Source organism: Prunus dulcis, chromosome 6, assembly GCF_902201215.1.
Source record: "Prunus dulcis chromosome 6, ALMONDv2, whole genome shotgun sequence".
Classification (NCBI taxonomy): Eukaryota; Viridiplantae; Streptophyta; class Magnoliopsida; order Rosales; family Rosaceae; genus Prunus; species Prunus dulcis.
The window spans coordinates 29,038,576-29,059,593 of NC_047655.1; the positions used below are offsets into that span (position 1 = coordinate 29,038,576).

The following is a 21,018-nucleotide window of genomic DNA, read 5'->3' on the forward strand; positions in this document are numbered from 1 at the left end:
TCTTATGTTCACGTTCCATTTATTTTCTGTTTGGACATGAATCCTCCACTTGCATGGGTTCTGTTTTTTCTCTGTTTTCTTTCAATTTATTTGATTCCTCCTATAAAAGAAATTTTTGGCTGAGCTCAGATTAGCTTAAGACAAGTTTTTCTTTTGTTGCCTGCACTTATTTTATTCCCAGTTTAAAAATGAATTCATTGACGGAGATTACCACTCTGAATCTGATTATATTTGAAGTAGTGCAATGCAAAACCCGGCCTAAATGAAATAATAATAACCAAGGTGCTTGGTAGTATTTGGTGTCTGGTGTCTGGTGTTTGGTTTTATCCACTCCCTCTTTTGTTCCTTGTCAGTGCTGCCAAGCCAATGGCAACAACTGAGCTTAATTACGTTGTGAGTTGCTGGAATATCCCAATCCATGTCCTGCTTCAAAATTGGACTGAACTTAATTAGGAGCTAGCAGACGACTAACCTCAATCATTTGACAGCTAGCATGCCGATTACAGATGTTATTCAAAACCAACTACTTGGTCTTGATAAGCTTTGTTCTCGACTCTCTTCAATTAATGACACTAAATAAAGATCTTATGCCCTGCTAGTTTTTACTAGCACCACCACCACCTAATTTTCTTGTTTAGTGCTAAACGTTGATGGTATCAATTACACAGAAGCCGGCCCCTGATGATCATTTCTTGGCATTTTCTGTATCATTTTGTTTTTCTTCGTTTCATTCACAAAACGGCAACTCACATTCACAGGCACAGCCCTACTATATATGTAATGTAAATCCATTGCAACAGAAGCAAAGCTCTCATTGCAATAGAAACAATGGGGCATCATCATAATGGGGTTCCTATTCCCTTCATTTTCTCCCTTGTTGGATTGTTTCTGTTGGCTCTGCATGTTAACATGTCTTCAGCGGCAGAGCGGTCGACTTATATCGTCCACATGGACAAGTCTCTCATGCCCAAGTCCTACGCTAGTCATCAACATTGGTACTCTTCCATTGTTGATTCTTTCAAAGCTCAAATTACCACCTCATCGGATGGCCACAAAATCTCACCATCCCTTCTGTACACCTATGACAATGCCTTTCATGGGTTCAGTGCGGTTCTGTCTGCAGAGGAATTGGAGACTCTAAAAAATTCCCCCGGTTTCGTCTCAGCTTACAGTGACAAGTCCATTACACTTGATACCACCCATACCACTCAATTTCTCTCCCTCAATCCTTCCACCGGTCTCTGGCCTGCTTCGAATTATGGGGAAGACATCATCATTGGTGTCATTGATACTGGGGTCTGGCCAGAGAGTAAGAGCTTCAGAGATGATGGTATGACCAAGAAACTTCCAGCTAGGTGGAAAGGAACATGTGAGGTTGGACAAGAGTTCAATTCCTCTCTTTGTAACTTTAAATTGATCGGAGCTAGATACTTCAACAAGGGTGTCATGGCTGCAAATCCTGGGGTCACACTTAGCATGAACTCTGCTAGAGACTCTCAAGGGCACGGGACACATACATCTTCCACAGCTGCAGGAAACTATGTAGATGATGCATCTTATTTTGGTTACGCTAAAGGAACAGCTAGAGGCGTAGCACCACGTTCCAGACTTGCCATTTACAAGGTTAGCTGGGATGAGGGTCGTTATGCCTCTGATGTCCTAGCTGGTATGGACCAAGCTATAGCTGACGGTGTGGATGTTATTTCGATCTCCTCAGGCTTTGATAGCGTGCCATTGTATGAGGATCCTGTAGCCATAGCTTCTTTTGCAGCCATGGAGAAGGGTGTGGTGGTTTCAACTTCTGCAGGAAACGAAGGCCCCAGCCTTGGGACATTGCACAATGGCATCCCTTGGGTCTTGACTGTTGCAGCAGGCACAGTGGACCGCTCGTTTGGTGGAACATTAACCCTCGGCAATGGGTTAACCATTACTGGATTTACCTTGTTCCCAACAAATGCCATAGTAGAAAACTTTCCACTGGTTTACAACAAGACATTCTCAGCATGCAACACAACAGAATTGCTATCAAGTGCCCCAGATGCAATCATCATATGCGATGACACTTGGCCTATTCGTAGCCAATTATTTCGTATAATTCAATCACAGGTTATTGGAGCCGTTTTTATCTCCAATGATCCTGAAATACTTGAGTTAGGATATGTTGCATCACCTAGTGTTGTGGTAAATCCAAAGGATGCACCGCCTGTGATCAAATATGCAAAAAAAAGTGCTAAGCCTACTGTCAGCATCAAATTCCAACAAACGTTGATTGGGACAAAGCCTGCACCGGCTGCTGCTTTTTACACTTCAAGAGGTCCTTCGCCAAGTTATCCAAGCATCTTGAAGCCAGACATAATGGCACCAGGGTCGTTAGTTTTGGCTTCTTGGGCTCCCAAGGTTCCAGCCGGCTATATTGGCTTCAATGTGTACTTACCTAGTGACTACAATTTGATATCCGGGACATCCATGTCTTGTCCTCATGCTTCAGGTGTGGCTGCCCTATTGAAAGGTGCGCACCCGGAATGGAGCGCAGCAGCAATTAGGTCTGCTTTGATGACCACGGCCAACCCCTTGGACAATACCAACAATCCAATTCGTGATGATGGTGATAATTTCAACTTCGCTTCACCATTAGCTATGGGAGCAGGTCAGATTGATCCTAATAGAGCACTTGAACCGGGCTTAATATATGATGTAACCCCACAAGACTATGTCAATCTCTTATGCTCCACTAATTTTACCCGGAAGCAGATCTTAGCCATCACCAGATCACATGCCTATGATTGTTCCAACCCATCTTGCGATCTTAACTATCCATCATTTATCGCCTTGTACAGCGACCATCACAAAACCAAGACAAAGGTTCAAAAATTTCAGAGGACCGTAACTAACGTGGGAGACGGTGCAGCTAGGTACAAGGCTGCTGTGATTGCTCCAAAGGGTTCTAAGGTGACAGTCTCACCAGAGATACTGATCTTTGGGGAGACATATGAGAAGCAAAGCTTTACAGTGACTATAAAATACAAGGCGAAAAAGAAAGGAACTGTTTCATCCGGTGCACTTGTTTGGATAGAACAAAATGGAAAATACACTGTGAGGAGCCCCATTGTAGTGTCACCTCTTGTTTGAGTTGATGCCTTAATGGTCATGCCTCAGAGGCTTGGCAATTTAGATGAGAATAAATTTTTTAAGTAATCCACATTCTATGTATTAGGGAACCTCCTACATCAAAGGAGATCAGTTCATCACCAACTCAATCTGCTCCATCAATTGATTCAGTTAATTAGATACATGTATCTGTGGTAGGTTAGCTATAATTAGATACATGTATTAGATACATGTATATGTGGTAGGTAGCTATAATTAGATACATGTATATAATTAGATATATGTGGTAGGTAGCTATATTCAAACTGTATATATTCATAGACCTGTACCTGTAAACAGATCAATGAAATACATCAATTAATCTCAGTCCTCTTATGGTATCAGAGCCCAAAAACTCCAACGAGCATTTTTTTTTATTCCCTGATCCCTCTATTCTCTGTATTCATCCATGGCCACTGACGCTTCTGCAACCATCGCTGTACCAGAGATCAACTCCTCCACTCCCACCTTGATCACAATCAACGCTACCGCCCAACTACCCGTGAAACTCACACCCACCAATTACCCATCATGGCGTGCTCAATTCAACGCCCTCCTCTACGGCTACGACCTCATGGGTTATGTGGATGGTTCTAGTCTCTGCCCATCAACCACTCAACCCGTGCTTCGCACCTTTTGGATTCGGCAAGATCAGCTCCTTCTCCATGCAATTCTTGCTTCCGTCTCACCGCAAGTCATCTCCCTTATTGCCTCTGCCAAGACGTCCAAGGAGGCTTGGGACAAGCTTCTCCGTCTCTTTGCTAGCAAGGCCCGTGCCCGCATTCTTGGTCTCAAAGAACGCCTTACTCTCCTGCGCCGTGAGAACAAGTCTGTCTCCGAGTATCTGCAAGAAGTCCGTGTTATTGCAGATGAACTCGCCATCATTGATGTTCCCCTCTCCGATGACGATCTCCTCCTCTACATTCTTAATGGTGTTGGATCGGACTTCAAGGAAATTGCTGCAGTGGTTCGTTCCCGCGACACCTCAATTTCTTTTGAAAACCTCCATGACAAGCTGGTTGAACATGAAGCTGCTCTCAAGCGTGATGATACCGTTGTTGCTGCCCCAGTCATCACTGCCAATGTCACTCAGACATCTCGCTCCCACACCTCCAACCGTGGCTATCGTTCTAACAACTCCAACTCCAACCGTGGGTCATTTGCCTCTCGCAATCCATCTCGTGGTTCCTTCGGGCACCCCCACACATCTTCCATTGACAACAATTCTCGTGGTTTCAACGGGCCCACCCAACCAGCTTTCACTGACAATAGTCGTCGCTCTACCCACATGAACAGCACAGGTTATCGTGGTTTCTGTCAATGGTGTGGCACTCAAGGTCATAGTGCCAAACGTTGCCCCCAACTCCAATATGGATCTCACAGTCAGCCAGTGGCCAATCCCACCTCCCATGGTCGGTCCACCTCTTCTCCAACATGGTTGTTTGATTCCGGTGCCTCTCACCATGTCACATCTAACGTCAACACTCTCTCTGGTGCCTCTCCATATGATGGTCCTGATGAAATAATTATTGGTAATGGTTCAGGTTTGGGTATCACTCATGTCGGTTCAACCACTGTACCCTCCTCATCCTCTCAATCTTTCACCTTGTCTAATGTTCTTTGTGTTCCTTCTATGCAAAAAGACATTATTTATATTTCTAAATTTAATAAACAAAATAATACATCTATTGAACTTTTTCCTGATTTCTTTCATGTCAAGGATCTGAGCACGGGGGCGGTTCTTCTTCGAGGCCCGAATAAGGATGATGTGTACGAGTGGTCTCCCCAATCCTTTTATCAACCGCAAGCTCTGGTGGGTGTGGTGGTCTCTCCCAACCTCTGGCATCGTCGTCTTGGTCACCTTAGTCACAAAATTCTCCAACAGGTCCTTCGTTTGTCTTCCATTAATGTGTCTTCCAAGTTGTCCGAGTCTGTTTGTCATTCTTGTCTATGTAATAAGAGCCATCGGCTCCCGTTTGGTACTTCGTCTCTCACTAGTCATGGTCCATTAGACCTCCTTTACAGTGATGTTTGGGGCCCTGCTCCATACTCTTCTATTGATGGTTTTTCCTACTATGTTATCTTTGTTGACCATTTCACAAAATACATATGGCTCTACCCTCTCAAAAAGAAATCTGATGTGTTTTCCACTTTTGTGACCTTCAAAGCACTTGTCGAAAATTACTTCAAAAGAAAAATCACTAGATTATACACTGATGGTGGGGGAGAATTCATCAAACTCCAACATTTTCTCTCATCCAATGGCATCACTCATCTTCTTACTCCACCTCACACTCCGCAACACAATGGGGTTGCCGAACGGCGACATCGTCATATTGTTGAAACTGGTCTCACCCTTCTTCATCAAGCTTCTTTACCTCTCACCTATTGGTCTTACGCCTTTAAAACAGCTGCCTATCTTATCAACCGCATGCCCACTCCACTTCTACACAATCTCTCCCCATTCACTCAACTCTTTGATGAACAACAACCCAATTACTCTCGTCTTCGTACCTTTGGGTGCTTGTGTTTTCCTTGGTTACGTCCTTACAATTCAAATAAATTACTTCCTCGTTCCCGTCCATGTCTCTTCCTTGGTTACTCACCTAATCAAAGTGCTTTTCAGTGTCTTGATCTTTCCTCCAACAAACTTTTTATCTCTCGGCATGTTCAATTTGATGAGTCCACTTTTCCTCTTGCCAACCTCCCTTCCTCCATTCCCCATGTCACTGTTGATAACTCTCACACTTGGGTCTCCTCTCTTCCTCCAGTTACTTATGTTCCTGTACACTCACCCACCATGCCTGTTGCACCGGTTGTTTCTTCTTCGATGCCATCACACGACACATCATCATCATCTTCGGCATCTGCCCCCGTCTCGGAGCCGTCACCATCCGTTGCCCTGGCCCCCATTGCTCCTCTCTTACCATCATCCAACCCCCAAGCCTCAGTCCCTACCTCCACTGCACCCATAATCACCCCACCCGTACATTATCCAGCCCAAAATGACCCAGCCCAGCCGCCTCCCCACCTCAGCCCAATTCGTACATACACTAGAAACCCTAATAGGACTGTTGTCACCTTTCCATCCTCTGACCCGCACCCTTCCAACCCCCCCATACCTCCTGTGCACCCTGATCATTCCATGGTCACCCGTGCCAAAGCCGGTATCCACAAACCTAATCCCCGTTATGCTATGACTGCTACTACACACCCCATTCTCTCCTCCATTGAACCGACATGTGTTTCCCAGGCTGTTAAGGATCCCCTTTGGCGACAAGCAATGTCCAATGAGTTTAATGCGTTAATTCGCAATGGTACATGGGAGCTCATTCCTTCACTCCCCTCTCAAAATCTTATTGGTTGTAAGTGGGTGTTTCGTATCAAACGGCATCCTGATGGCACCATTGACAGGTACAAGGCACGCTTAGTAGCCAAGGGTTTTCATCAACGTCCTGGTGTTGATTTTTCAGATACTTTCAGTCCGGTGGTCAAACCTACTACCATACGAATTGTTTTGCATCTTGCCGTGACTCATGGTTGGCCAATACGTCAGTTGGACGTTAACAATGCTTTTCTTCATGGCACACTCCTTGAAAATGTCTATATGGTCCAACCGCCTGGGTTTGTTGACTCTAATCATCCATCTTATGTGTGTAAATTGAGGAAAGCCCTCTATGGCCTCAAACAGGCTCCACGGGCATGGTACAAGGAGTTACACTCATTTTTGCTCTCCCATGGCTTTGTCAATGCCATCTCTGATGCCTCACTATTTCTCTTCAAAAATGGGACTACTGTAATTTATTTTTTGGTTTATGTTGATGATCTTCTTATTACAGGTAATAATTCCACACTTGTGGCGAAGTTCATTCAACTCTTAGCCACTCGGTTCTCTGTCAAGGACTTGGGCTCATTACATTACTTTCTTGGTGTTGAGGTTCTTCCCACAGCAACTGGTCTATTCCTCTCTCAGCAAAAGTACATTCATGATCTTCTTGTCAATGCCAAGATGGATGGTGCAAAGGCTGTCAGTACGCCCCTCTCCACAACTGACTCCCTTATGCTCCATGATGGCTCCCCTCTCACGGATCCCACACCCTACCGTCGTCTTGTTGGTGGTCTTCAGTACTTAAGCCTTACACGCCCTGACATCTCCTTCGCGGTCAATAAGCTCTCCCAATTCATGCATTCGCCTTCCGAGACTCACTGGCAGGCACTCAAGCGTCTTCTTCGCTACTTGAAGGGTACCATCTCTTTTGGCCTTCATCTTTGTCGCCGCCCCTCTAATCGTCTCTATGCCTTTTCCGATGCTGACTGGGCTGGTGATCATGATGATCGCAAGTCTACGACTGGTTATGTTGTCTACCTCGGTGGAAATCTGATCTCCTGGAGCTCCCGCAAACAGCGGTCTGTCTCTCGCTCCTCCACCGAAGCCGAATACCGCGCCATTGCTGCCACCACTTCTGAACTCACATGGATTCAATCCTTATTGCGTGAACTTGGCATTCCTCTCCCCACACCACCAGTTGTCTCCTGTGATAACATTGGCGCCATGTTCTATTGTGCTAATCCTGTCCTACATTCCCGTATGAAACATATCGAAATTGATTTTCAGTTTGTACGGGATCGTGTCACTCGTGGTCTTCTTCAAGTGTCTCATGTCTCTACTACTGATCAGCTTGCTGACGCTCTCACCAAACCCTTGCCGCGTCCCCGTTTCCATCTCCTTCGTTCCAAGATCGGTGTCTCCGATGGTGCCACCGTCTTGCGGGGGCGTATTAGGGAACCTCCTACATCAAAGGAGATCAGTTCATCACCAACTCAATCTGCTCCATCAATTGATTCAGTTAATTAGATACATGTATCTGTGGTAGGTTAGCTATAATTAGATACATGTATTAGATACATGTATATGTGGTAGGTAGCTATAATTAGATACATGTATATAATTAGATATATGTGGTAGGTAGCTATATTCAAACTGTATATATTCATAGACCTGTACCTGTAAACAGATCAATGAAATACATCAATTAATCTCAGTCCTTTTACTATGCATGCTAAGAGTTTGAATTTGAGAAAATTAAAAGGTCTCTGTCTCTCTTATTTCTAATGGAATGAATGAATTTCTCTTTCAAAAGTAAGAAGACATGAATGAATCAAATCCAAATTACTGAGTCTCTTTGCTTTTCACCACCATCATCATCAGTATCAATTATGTGGCAATGGCATGACAATGAGTTGAGGGTAATGACATGACTGCATCCTCCAAGAAGGAAAGCAATAGCTTGCAAATGTTGATGAACACATGACCTATAATGCAGCTTTTAATTACCAAACAAAGTTTCTCCACTTTAGCTCCTTCTTTATAAAATAAAATTAAAAATAAAAAAAATCATGTTGCTTCTGAAATGGTTGAACATTTTAAGGGATATCTATTTCTAAATTCTATTGCATGGAAAGTTAATTTGACCCTGGTTGGATGGATTATATCATTATTTAGAGATCCATTTCACATGTACATCTCTCACACCTTTTTTGAGTTTGAGTTCCCTGTCTGCGACTCTGTTTCATTTCATAATGCTCTATTTGGTTAACATTACTTTTTTAAAAAAAATAAAAAACATTCAACTGAGGAAAGAATATACAAAGAAAACAACTTTGAAAGGCCAAAGGGCAATAATGTAGCCTCGTTAACTCTTTTTCCTTAGAAAAAATTAATTTATTGCAGTTTACCTTAATACTTATTTAAGTGAAAAACCAAGTTTTGAGTATTGGATCGGTGGTAATCTTTTATTGTTCCATTCCACCCCAGTAGCATTATTAGACGCAATTTAACTTGGCTTTTCATTTCACAATTTTTGAATCAAAATGTCATTCATACATATACTCTGTCAAAAGTCAGTATCCTTAATAAACTCTTGATACATGAGAAATAATAATAGAGGAATAGCTTCACCAATCTCCGTAGAAATCAACTCAGGAGAGATTAAAAGTTTGATGAGTATCAGCTGTGCTTTCTGTGGACACAGTACTACCACTATTTCCCGTGTCAACAGAGGTTTCATTTCCATGCTTGGACTTGTGGCTCGTATTTAAAGGGTATAACCGCACGGCTATACTTTTATTATTTCTATTTATAGACTATAGCCGCTCGGCTATACTTTTAAGCTCTACTGTTAAAATTTCTACTTATAGATTATAGCCGTGCGGCTATACTTTTAAAATTTCTATTTAAAAAGTATAGCCGTGCGGCTATAATTTAAAATATTCTTTTTTTTCTCCAAAGAAACAATAATTAAAATATAATTATTAATTAAAGTAATTAAAAAAGACTATCCCGGCATTCTGAAGCCGGATGTAATGGCGCCCGGTTCTCTCGTCTTGGCGGCTTGGATCCCGAACGACACTGTTGGTCAAATTGGGCAGAATGTTTTCTTGTCCAATGAGTACCATATGGTGGTTTCTGGGACATCCATGGCTACCCCTCATGTTTCAGGAGTAGTTGCACTCTTGAAAAGCAAAAGCGCAAGCGCAGACCCTGGGGTGGAGCGCAGCTGGTATTAGATCTGCACTGATGACCACAGCTAACCCCATTGATAATTCCAAACGTCCCATTCGAGACCAAGGTTTGAATTCTACGGTTGCTTCGCCCCTCGCTATGGGGGCTGGGCAAGTGGATCCTAATCGAGCACTTGATCCGGGTTTGATTTATGATGCAAGGCGGCAAGACTACATCAATCTTTTGTGCTCTTTGAATTTGTCCAAGAAGAGAGTTTTTGCTATTACTAGATCAAAGAAGTATACATGTGCTCTTCGAATTATCCATCATTTATAACGTTTTACAATAAGTCCGCAGCCACAATAGTGGACAAGCAATTCAAGAGGACTGTAACCAACGTTGGTGATGGCTCAGCCACTTACAATGTCAAAGTTACAGCACCAAATAATTCTGTTGTTAGAGGGTCGCTGGAGAGATTGGTGTTTGAGAATCGAGTACATGAGCTCCGAGGAACAAGTCGTCTCATTTGGTGACATTGTTTCGCCTGCTTTCATATTCGGCTAAAAGTTTTGCGCTTAGGAATTAGGTGCCAACTTATGTGATACAATTTTGAATTGTTAATTCCCCTTTTGTCACCTTTGCTCAATTTCTAAGATTTAGCTCCTTTCATTTTGTCAACAAAACTATGAAGAAATATAAACAATAAATGTTCTATGTTTTCTTTTCTTTTTACCAGAAATTTTACTGAGGGCCTCCTCCTGACTTTTGGGCCTGATCTCAATCCCATGAACAATGAGTCCACCCACAAACCCGCCAGGCTTAACCTCCAAACCAGTCGTCTTGATTAACCCCCCATCTCCTCCTCCTTGACAGAAAAACTCACCCAGCTCAGCCTCCAACCAGCCATCGGTTCTACCCCCTAGGAAATTCAGCTTCTTCGAGAACGATAAGGAAATAAGGAAATTATTCTAAATAAGTCAGTTAATTAAGGTTCGCTTACCTTCAAGTCTGTTAATTGTTCTACGGCACTCTTTTTCCTTAAAATTCTACATATATGAAATGCTCAAAGATGAAACCAGCTGAATAACAAAGCAAGGTACAGGAAAAAAAATCTCTTATTTACCATTTATGAAAAAGCATGTATGCATAAACTCAAGTATGGATACAATTAGATGTGATTCAGGCTCCGAAAGTCGACTTAAAAGCTCATATTGCTTGTCCCTTCACTAAATCAAAAACAAATCAATTGGTTTCATCTTTAACCCAAAACTACAATTAGGGGAACAAAACATTGATTGAGTCCTAGTAAATACAAATTGTAATTCAAGTGTGACTGGTACAGAAAAAATTCTGGTTTCAATAACCTTCTTGTCACAATATTTGGATCTGATACAGGACTTTATACATCTCAGAAAAAATGCAAAACCTGGAAAAGAAAGTCATCCAGTAAGCAAAATAGAAACAAATTAAATAGTGAGAGAGAGAGAGAGAGAGAGAGAGAGAGAGAGAGAGAGAGAGAAGAAAAAATAAAGCTTGCGCAAACGTAATTCATGCAGCACGCACATAACTTGACACAATAAACGGAGACGATTGTCCCTAAAATTACCTCAATAAAATTGTACAAGGGAAATGCATAGACGGAAATTGGTTCTGACATCCTCAAATCTGATTAGCCATCTCCAAAGAAGCAATGATTTGATACTTTACAACAACATTTAACCAGCTTCTGCCCCAAATCTCTGAACCACAAATTCATCTAGTTGACCCCAGTTTGGAATACTATATTCACTCATTTTATCAGAAGGCAAGGAGCGAATGCATCCAAGAATGTGTTTGACATCCCGATACAGCCTGGTAGACAAAGTGAAAAATGATGTTTCACTAAAGAGTTCTGATAATAAACATGCACAGAGGGGGAAAATTGAAAAGGTAGTACCTGTCCTTGGCCTGTGGTGTGCTGATCTCTAAGCGTGAAAATGCTTCTGAAATTTGTGAATGGAAGACTATAACCACTTGCCTGCAAAATAGCAAACCACAGTAGTCACTGAGTTGCAATAAAGCATTTTTTTTTTTAGCACGGACTGTCCCTTTCATCAAACCAAAGAAAGCATGCCAACCAATGGAAGGGAAAGGTTCAATGACCCTTTGACCAGGTTTCCAAGCAAATTCGCTATATTTCTATATTATCATATTATGGGCACCAAGCTTATGGCACCACAACTTTTTGTTTTGTTTAGTGCTGATATGGCACCACAACTCACTATCAAAATAAAACATATACATCACTCTACTATTGAGCAGTTCATTATACTAATCCAATACTAAAATCTTGGTGTAAATCAGTGCTTGGGAAAAGGGGGAAAACACCCTGGAAGGCTTGCACAACTTTGTTGTTTTCTTTACAAGAGTTGAAATTCATTTCCACATATTTGAGCTAGTTAGAAACCTTTCTAGGAAATTCAAAAGCCCAAGGGATAACACAAATTTATACTGCAAATAACGACGCTATGAGATGTAGATGCACAACAAACATGTCGTAAGTATCCAAAATCTCAGCAATTAATCACATGCTAATGTGGGCCTTACCTGAAAATTGCTTGAACATCGACCTCATGTAAAGTTCGAGTTAGGACACGTTGCAAGTATCCAACTTCCTGTAAATCAGTTGGGTGAGGCCCATAAAGATCAATCAAGATAAAGAAACTGCCAGGAACCACTACTTATTTTGCATTGGAAAAAGGTATAGAAATAGAGCATTTTAATAAGATCCATCCAATATGTTTCTCATAAAAAACCAAAATTTAAAATTTTTATTAAAAAAACCCAAAGAGAGAGAGAGAGAGATAAAGAGAATAGGAGGGTTTTAGATAAATAGATACAAAAACCAAATGTTTCAATGAAGACATTTACCTTAGTAAGGGATCGAGCAAACTGGCTGGGCTGTGGGTCAGCTTCTTCAGGTCTATTCCAGCTCTCCACAATTTGAGGTAACCCACGTAGATGAACTAATAACCTTTCTCTCATGATCTGAACCAGCTTCGTATGTATTTCATCTCTGTGAACCTTGTAATCCTGTTTTAAAATGAATGAACAGACATATAAATGGTTCCCAAGAAAGAACGAGCGAATAGTGTGGTAAAAGTGCATGTGGGTTCAAAGAATCTAATTGTAAATTTCGAGATACAGGTGCATTCTGGTTCAATGAACCAAAGAACAAAAATCTGGAAAGTTCAAATGGTACTACAAACCTCTAAATCACTTTCCAGAAGTAGGGAGAAAAAGTAAAGACAGAAAACTGAAATAAAAAAGTACATTAGCATTGAAAATGTTAAATATATTCCCCATTGTAAAAGACAAACCTGAGCTACTCGATCAATTTCAGATAGCAACAGTGCCTTTCTTGTCTCAGGTACTTTTAGAAAAAGAATTTGCCTGATTTCTTGAAGCAAAGAAAATGAATAAAGTCATGACATTACTCAAAACACTCCATGCTCAAAGTAGAACTGTGTACAAATACATTTCTACATATATATATATATATATATATCCTGCGAGTGACATTATAATTGAGTTGAAAACATAGCTAATGCATTCACAAAAATTTGTTACTACAGCAGCACCAACCAAAGAAATAACTTTAAGTTATAATTACCTACCAGGAATAATAGCATACGTAAAACTGATGACTTGACTTGCCAAGGCCAAGTGTTTAGAAGTGATGGACTTTAAACCAGATACCTACAGCACCACATACGATTTATCAGAAAGCGCAAGAACGAATCTGGAGAGCATGGTTAATAGTTATAACAGAATAAAGTAACCAAAAACATCCAAAAGCGTTTGAATAAACTTCAAGGATTTCCGGACTCAAGAAAAAAAATTGCACATAAATCCATTGGAACAATTTCAGTTTTTTGGCACATTTACATACAACAGTAGATATTTTATGAACTCGGTTGGATAACCTTTTTGGGATTTCTAAATATTATCATCTATTTACTGAGAGAAATTTAGTACCTGCATGGCACCAGCACCAAGAACAAGCTGGCATGTTCTTGTATTGAAAAACTTTAAAATTTCTACAATACGATGAACAACTTCTGAGGACAGAGCTGGAAAAAAATTGTTCATATCAATGTACTCTGACAACATCTTCATCAATATCAAGCCACTGGAGGAAAAAACCAAGAAGGGAAAATGTAATTAAAGACTTGTACTAAAAAAATTCTTTTAATTATTGATACATATTAATAATGAGTTCCTCGATAAGTGCAAAACAGAACTCCAAATTGTAAATCAGGATTCGTGTAACAAAAAACACAATATCAGTAAGCATATACATCCTAAGCACCATAATCCAAATCCGAAGTTTCGAAAGAAAAAAATAAAGAATAATGGGGGAAGCAGAAATATAGATACAAGAAAAAAAAGACAAGATAACTAACCAGTTTACCATGTGAAAACCAACACCTTTGAAGAAAAGGGTTTGAGAGGTTGATTTTCCCCGCTCCTTCATGTTGCTGTGGTTATTTTGAGCCACAGAATTTGCGACATCAGCCTTATTTTTTTCCACTCCATCAGCATTTTGTGTAGACTTCTCTTTCGCAGTCACATCCGCGGATAAGTCACTCGAATCAGCCCGTTTAATTTGCTGTTCGGCAATTGATGGTGCTGTATTCTCTGTATGTGAATTATTACTGCTTGTATAGCTTGTTTCCATATTACCTTCGATAGCATCCAGGTTCTCAGATACCAACGATTCAGAACAAAATAGAGAAGTGACAATGACTTGAAATTCATCAGGAACATCTACTTCAACCCATGTTTCTTGGTCAAGAACGGCCTTAATTTTTGCCACCTGTAATGAACCAAAAAAACAATTAGCTCAAAGCCACATACGAGGAACAATAGAACTAAAGTATGCACAATCATAAACTAACTCGAGATTCATGCTGAAATTCGATGAAGGCTTTGGCTTGTGACTGTAGGGTTCCCCTGATGCTAAATCCTGGCCTTCCCCCTATCTGTTTAAAGTGGCACAAAATAGCACCACACACATCAACATTGTTTGATCACAAAACGAAAAAACTGGAAAAAAAAATTATAGGAAAAGAAGACAAAAGGGAAAGATAAATACCTTCTCTGTAGCAGTTATAAACTCTTGGGTGATGTTAAAGATGCTCAAAAACTCCTGCAATCTCAACTTAGGATGAAGAAGAGCACGAACCCCAAGTAGCTTTGCCCATCTTCCATGGGCAGCATCACATGCTGCAACAACAGCTTCTGTGTTTTCTCGTAACACATCAGCTCTGTTTAGAATCGCATTGTTTCAGAATATTGTACAGGTTCGGAAAGACTCTAATATTGGGACAAATCGAAGCTAAACCTTTGAAATTAAACCCGATGATATACAATCAATTCTGAATTTGAAAATTGAAATAACTTCGAAGGGAAAAAAAATTGAGAGAGTATTCTAAACCAATCTTGACACCACCTATGCACACTGCAATGGACATTACTATGATACACAGAAAACCATGGCACATTCACATGTTTTATTTGGAGAGAGCCAAAATTTTGACCGGTAACACTCACAGTGCTACCAAATAATATTGTTCACTGAAGGCCCGGCTACGAGCCAGCTAGAGAAAACAAGCAGAGTGAATGGCCTTCCGTAAATGAAATTAAGGTATAATCTTAATTGTAGATGGCAGAATAAAAAATCTTCAATAATTAATATAACCACTCCCGAAAAGGCATTGTATCTGCAGTTAAATTTATTTCTTTTGGCTATGATGAAAAGAACACTCATAAAAAAACTTAAAATATAACTGTAATTGCACTATACATCCAAAATGCATCGACAATGAACTTGTAACCTTCGCATCCATGGAAATGAATACATAATCAACGAATTGCTGACATTCATAAGGCAAAATTTTATTTACACAACAAGATTAGCACAAAACAAAATCTTAAAATTACAAGATATATAAGGTTTTCAAACATGGGAAAGTTTTAGAGTCAAACTACGAAAACAAGGGTAACATCAAAGAACTAACATGATCAAGAGAAAATAGCTCACCTAAAATTCTTAGACATGTTTGAAGGACTTGCTGCATCATTTGCTTTCCCTTGAAATGGAAGGGCCTTCGCGGCAACTCTCTGAGGTGAATACGAGGGAAGCAAACCACCTTGACTATCACTTTCTTGAGCTGTTTCTGCAGCTGCAGCACCAACCGCGATTGCAGCAGCAACTGAATCTGCTGCATAGTGACCATCAAGGTTGCACATAATCCACTCGATGGCCTTCTTCACTTCAGCAGCCCGCACTAGATGTGCCTGCATTCACTAAAATAAATCATATGACATCACACTCAAATAGTGGTTGATGCTGAAAGAAGCTCACGCAAGTATATGAATGAAACTCAGCTCATATGCCATCTAATATATAACTTAACAAGCAACCTAAAAACAGATAATATATGTAATGATTTGTTGATGTGATCACTACCCCTTTTTTTATCTATTTTGGAGAACCGCTACCATTACAGCTGATTGTCCCTAATGCTCCCAAACAAATTCGACTGATAGACTCAAACATTACTCCCAAACATTAAAAAGTGTAGATTAGTTTATGTATTGCAGCTGGCACTGCAATCAGCAACTCATAAGGAATAAACTTTTAAGTAGGAATAAATAGAAGTTAATGGCCACTTGAACTGGCTGCTAAATTATTTGAGCTCAGGAAGGAGTAGGAGATTGACTATTTTGCATAATAGACAACCCCCAGCCAAATCTATCAAAAAAGCTTGCTTTCATCCCTAATCATTGTTATTTATAAGAAACATCTAATTTAACTTTCAGACACAAACCAAATCATAATCAAATAATGGTGAGTTTACGGGGAATTCAACAATAATATTAAAGAGCATGTGCTTTTTCAGCAACCCAATGCCTATAAAACAAAACGAGCTTAGTCTAGAACACATACCCTTACAATCAGGAAAATAGCACTTAAAAGTTGAACAAAGCTTTCAGATGACAGGCTCCTCAACTTGCTTGCAAGTGATGCACCAATACCTAAAAAACCATGTTTTAATGATCAAAGAAGAAAAATTGTCTGTAAAGAACAAGGCACAGAACGTAAACACCAAAATTAAGCATTATACCATCAACCCTTTTTTCTATTGTATTATGTAAACTTCTCAGTCATAAGCATAAAAGACAAACAATATTATGAATTCTCACCATCTGCATCTACTATTCGCTCTCCAGGTGTAAAGTCTGACTCCATGGGTCGGGAAACAAGAACAGGAAGCAGCTCTGCAACTGCATTTTTAATAGCAGTCTTCATGTCAGCTGTAAGCTGGTCACGATATAACCTCAACACAGAAGGGAGCTTGGCCTGAAAGTAAAAGGACACCATCTAATGTTGTACTCACTGATCACAGAAAGAAAACAATTCCATCCCCAAATGTATATAAAATAAAGGCTGAAAGAAAAAATTAGGTTCTACAGAACATAATGACTCACTGTTCTAAGCAATCCAATGATGACAGGAAGAAGACGATCTTGATAATTGGAGGTTTCTTCATCGTCCAACTTAATCTGCCAACATGACAATTGCAGCAATCAGTTCAGATACAGAATCCTGCACTAACTCCTGACATTCACAATAAAGGAAATCAACTTGAAAAAGCAGCCACAGGGTGTAACAAATGCAAACAACAAACAACAAATTTTGGACAAGGGACTCTACGTGCATAACAATAGTTAATTTCATGAAAGATCCTACAAAGGGTTTATAGCTGAAGGAAATGGTCTGCATTAAATCAAACCCTTTCTTGGAGGGTTCGGCAGAACTAGCAAGGCACTGGTTTTTGACCCATCTTCACAAACTGTTGTTGTAATGTCAAATTTATGAGCTTACTATCAAATTTGATAAAGTGCCACATAAAATTTGCAAAGAAATTTTTATAGTGCTTCCAATAAAGAATTTAACTGTAAGCATTCAAGCTGGTCTGGAAAATAATAATAATAATACAAAGACCTTAGTGATAAGCTTTTTTTTTTCAATCAGTGCAAACCAGCCTCTCTCGAGAGAGTATATCTTTTAATAAATAAAAGAAAGTATTATGCGATTCAAGACAAAGACTTGAGTTTTGGGTATCATACTAAAACCAAAGAAGAAAAAACACCTTTCAAAGGCACTAAATAAGCATATGCAATTGAGCTTACTTCACCATCTTCTCCATTCATGAGAATTGATGCCCTTGCTTGCGCTCTGGATATAATTATAACATCTGTATCTCCAGCATCGTGTATTGAAGCACGCATAAACTCTGCAGAAAGAATGCTACAAGAATAAACTTAATAAGTTACTATAAACATGCCTCGTATCATCTTATTTCCATCTGAAAGACAGAAAATGTTTATTTAGGTAGAATAGCAATATTCTGGTCAATATAACTCAGTCAAACTGAATTCAGCAAAGCACATCTATTCCAAAATATCAAATTGCAACACAATTACTGTTTACTTTTCCTTAAGGAAACAACCGTCTTGTAAGGGTTCAGATTATCAGAAGAAAGAAATTAAAACCTGCCAACCTCAGTCCCAAGTGTATAGATCCACACATAATTAGGGAGATTGTACCTATTTATGGATTCAATTGAAGCTGCTAACCAATGTCATCATAACATGTCACTCATTTCTCTAAAAGCAATGCAAATAGTGTGACTCATTTCTTTAATAACTAGTGTCATCACAATGGGAGATTATACCTGTTTATGGATTCAATTGAAGCTGCTACGCGATCCCTGAGGTGATGAAAGCAATGTAGACCAGTAAGCTCATCCCCATCCTATTGAACACATAGAACATCAGTAAGGTACATAGAAATTGTAGTCCAGTATACTGCATTCCTCTGTTTAAACACACTAGTTAGTGGAATCGGATAAAACAAAAAGTAAATACAAATATACCAGCAATTGCTGCAAATCATCTGTGACATCCAAAGCTCCAGCACAATCTGCAGAGGCAACAAGCTGTATGACAGAAAAAGTAGATCAACTTATATCAAGAAACTTGCTACTTATGGTAATAACCATATAAATTTTTATCAAACTCCTCAGCTGATGAGTCATGAGCATTTCTAATAGAAAAGGAAGAAATGCACAACAATCACGTGAAACAGTTATATGCACAGCTAGATTGTATTTTGCATAATCCTATTCGGGGTTTGAATTTATGTATTCTACTAGACATTTCATCAACAGGTTAAGGGTTAATATTACAACAGAAGATCTTATATGGAGTATAATTTTTAGCATCACATGAACCGTTTTAAACAGATAATCTTGGTAGATTTGTTTGAAATATCCCCGATCACATATCAGTGCTTTCAATTGGCTGATATTAGTATTTGCCAGAAATGAAAGGCGTCGCTAAGTTTTATACTATGAACCATCTTGAAATGAGGCGAATCTACTCAGGAGAAAGTTAAAAATCAAAACGTAACCAACTGGCAATTTTGAATGAAGTGATTCTAGACCATACAGCTACCGATTAGCAAAGCATGGACAATTCAATCCACCACTAAACCGAAGTGAACTAAAAAAATGAATGGAAGATTTTAAAGCGCAATGGAATACCAACCAGTTTAAGCGCAGAAAGAGCTTGATTGACATAAAGAATGAGCCTCAATTTCTGTTGAAGAGCCAACAAATTACTCCTGGTTTCATTCAAATCATGAATCTGCCTGGCGCACTCGACCAAATCGACATCCAAGAGCAGAATGGTCTCCTTGAGCTCGCGAATCCGACTGCATCCTTCGACGATCTTCACATTCAAGTCCTGCAACTGCCCCTGAGCCTCGAAGAAGGAGTTGGAACGCAGCGAGATCTCTTTCACCAAGTGAAGCTCCACGACGTCCAAGTAATGCGAGAGCTTCTCCTGGAGCACCAGATTCTCGGAGACGTTCGTGAACGGGCAGGCCGATCGAAATGTGGCACCGTCTTCTAGGGCAAAGTCTTCTTTGAAATAGAGAGCGGGGACTTCTCGGAGGCAGGCGACGAGGGCTTCGCCTTGGCCGCCGATGGAGTCGATGTCCGAGTTCTCCTTCTTGACGTGGTTGATGATGTCCTCGAAGCGGTTGTAGTGATCGGAAATGGAGGCGAGGTAAGGCTGGAAGTCGGATCGGGTCACGGAGTCGGATGCGGATTTGGGTATGAGGGGCGCGAATTCGGGCGGGGCGACGGAGGCGGAGGAGGACCACCAGCCGACCCAGGAGGAGGAGTCGGAGGCATTGGGGTTGTTGAGGATGGAGGCGAGGCTCTGGCTGGTATTCGGGTCGGATATGGAATTGGATCGGCTGTGGGACCTTCCGGGTCGGGAAGGCTGGGCGTCCATGACTACCATTTTCTTATTAGAACCATGGCTGTTGCTGTTGCTGCTGTTGTTGCTTGAGTGGCTCTGGTTCATGTATATTATTATTATGTGATTAAATAAAAAGGAGAGCGAGTTTCAGTTGGCTGAGTTGACTCGGATCGAGTTGGATAAACCCTACGGACGGTGTAGGAGGAGCAAGAGGAATGTATGTGATGTGAGGGTGGATCTGAGAATTGGAAATGACCGTATCATATTCATATGGGATCTGGGAAAGAAAGAAAGAAGAAAAGAAAGTGGAGAGAAAATAATAATTAATTAATTAAATTCAATAAATCACAGAGACAGGTCGAGGTGCTGTTTGTGATGATGGCCGAACCGAAATACACAGAGAGAACCGGGCTGACCCGGATACCTAAGATCAAGCCCAACTAGTTTTGGGCAAACCATATGCTTGGACTAGCCAGCCCGTAAAGATTTTGAAATCAAATTCCAAAACCCAACTGGAGTTTTTTTCGGTGGGAAAAGAATTTTGAGTTTTTTAAGATGATGGAATTAGGAAGAGGTCCCAATTCAAATTCCCTCATCTCCCATTGATTAAAATTAAAAAAGATTGACAAAAATGATGATAGGATTAGGAAAAGGAAAAGGAAAATCCACAATAAAGTAAGGTGAAGGAGGTAAATTAAGAAAAATGCCTGTTAATGAGCACCAAGTGACCCACAATAAGAAATAAAGGTCAAGTAAAGTTCTCATTGGGATTGGGTGTAGAAGATACAATGTCTTAGGTAAAATTGTTGAGACTTGAAAGTATGCATCCCACGCTTTGCAATAGTGCTTAAAAGATCTTTTGTCTTTTCTCAAAAATAAATAAATTTGATTTTCGGACTCTCCGCTTATTGTCAATTCACACTATTCCGAAAATTGTTTACCGTCTCAACATTACAATGAAAAGCCATATTCAAGTGTTCTTTTGAAAT

General features: G+C 40.3%; 2 protein-coding genes across 3 annotated transcripts; one reads left to right on the top strand and one right to left on the bottom strand.

The window, feature by feature from the left end:
* The first annotated feature begins 813 nt into the window (after nucleotides 1-813).
* LOC117632561 (subtilisin-like protease SBT3) lies at nucleotides 814-8,274 on the top strand. Its single transcript, XM_034366080.1, has 2 exons — nucleotides 814-3,207; nucleotides 8,203-8,274. The coding sequence occupies exon 1, from the start codon at nucleotides 829-831 to the stop codon at nucleotides 3,127-3,129; it is 2,301 nt and encodes a 766-aa protein (XP_034221971.1). The 5' UTR covers nucleotides 814-828; the 3' UTR covers nucleotides 3,130-3,207; nucleotides 8,203-8,274.
* Nucleotides 8,275-10,746: 2,472 nt separating this feature from the next.
* Nucleotides 10,747-20,379, bottom strand: LOC117631082 (vacuolar protein sorting-associated protein 54, chloroplastic). 2 transcript variants are annotated; one of them, XM_034364029.1, is made up of 19 exons: nucleotides 19,310-20,379; nucleotides 18,637-18,699; nucleotides 18,436-18,515; nucleotides 17,891-18,008; nucleotides 17,186-17,260; nucleotides 16,901-17,057; nucleotides 16,644-16,732; nucleotides 15,735-15,991; nucleotides 14,787-14,958; nucleotides 14,590-14,673; nucleotides 14,095-14,507; nucleotides 13,667-13,820; nucleotides 13,306-13,387; nucleotides 13,009-13,088; nucleotides 12,560-12,721; nucleotides 12,236-12,303; nucleotides 11,586-11,666; nucleotides 11,256-11,500; nucleotides 10,747-11,075 (listed from the first exon to the last, which is right to left on the bottom strand). In XM_034364029.1, the coding sequence occupies exons 1-18, from the start codon at nucleotides 20,132-20,134 to the stop codon at nucleotides 11,365-11,367; spliced, it is 3,096 nt and encodes a 1,031-aa protein (XP_034219920.1). In that variant the 5' UTR covers nucleotides 20,135-20,379; the 3' UTR covers nucleotides 10,747-11,075; nucleotides 11,256-11,364. The 2 variants fall into 2 exon arrangements, with proteins under 2 accessions (XP_034219920.1, XP_034219921.1); XM_034364030.1 differs by lacking the exon at nucleotides 13,009-13,088.
* Between the last annotated feature and the right edge of the window lie 639 nt (nucleotides 20,380-21,018).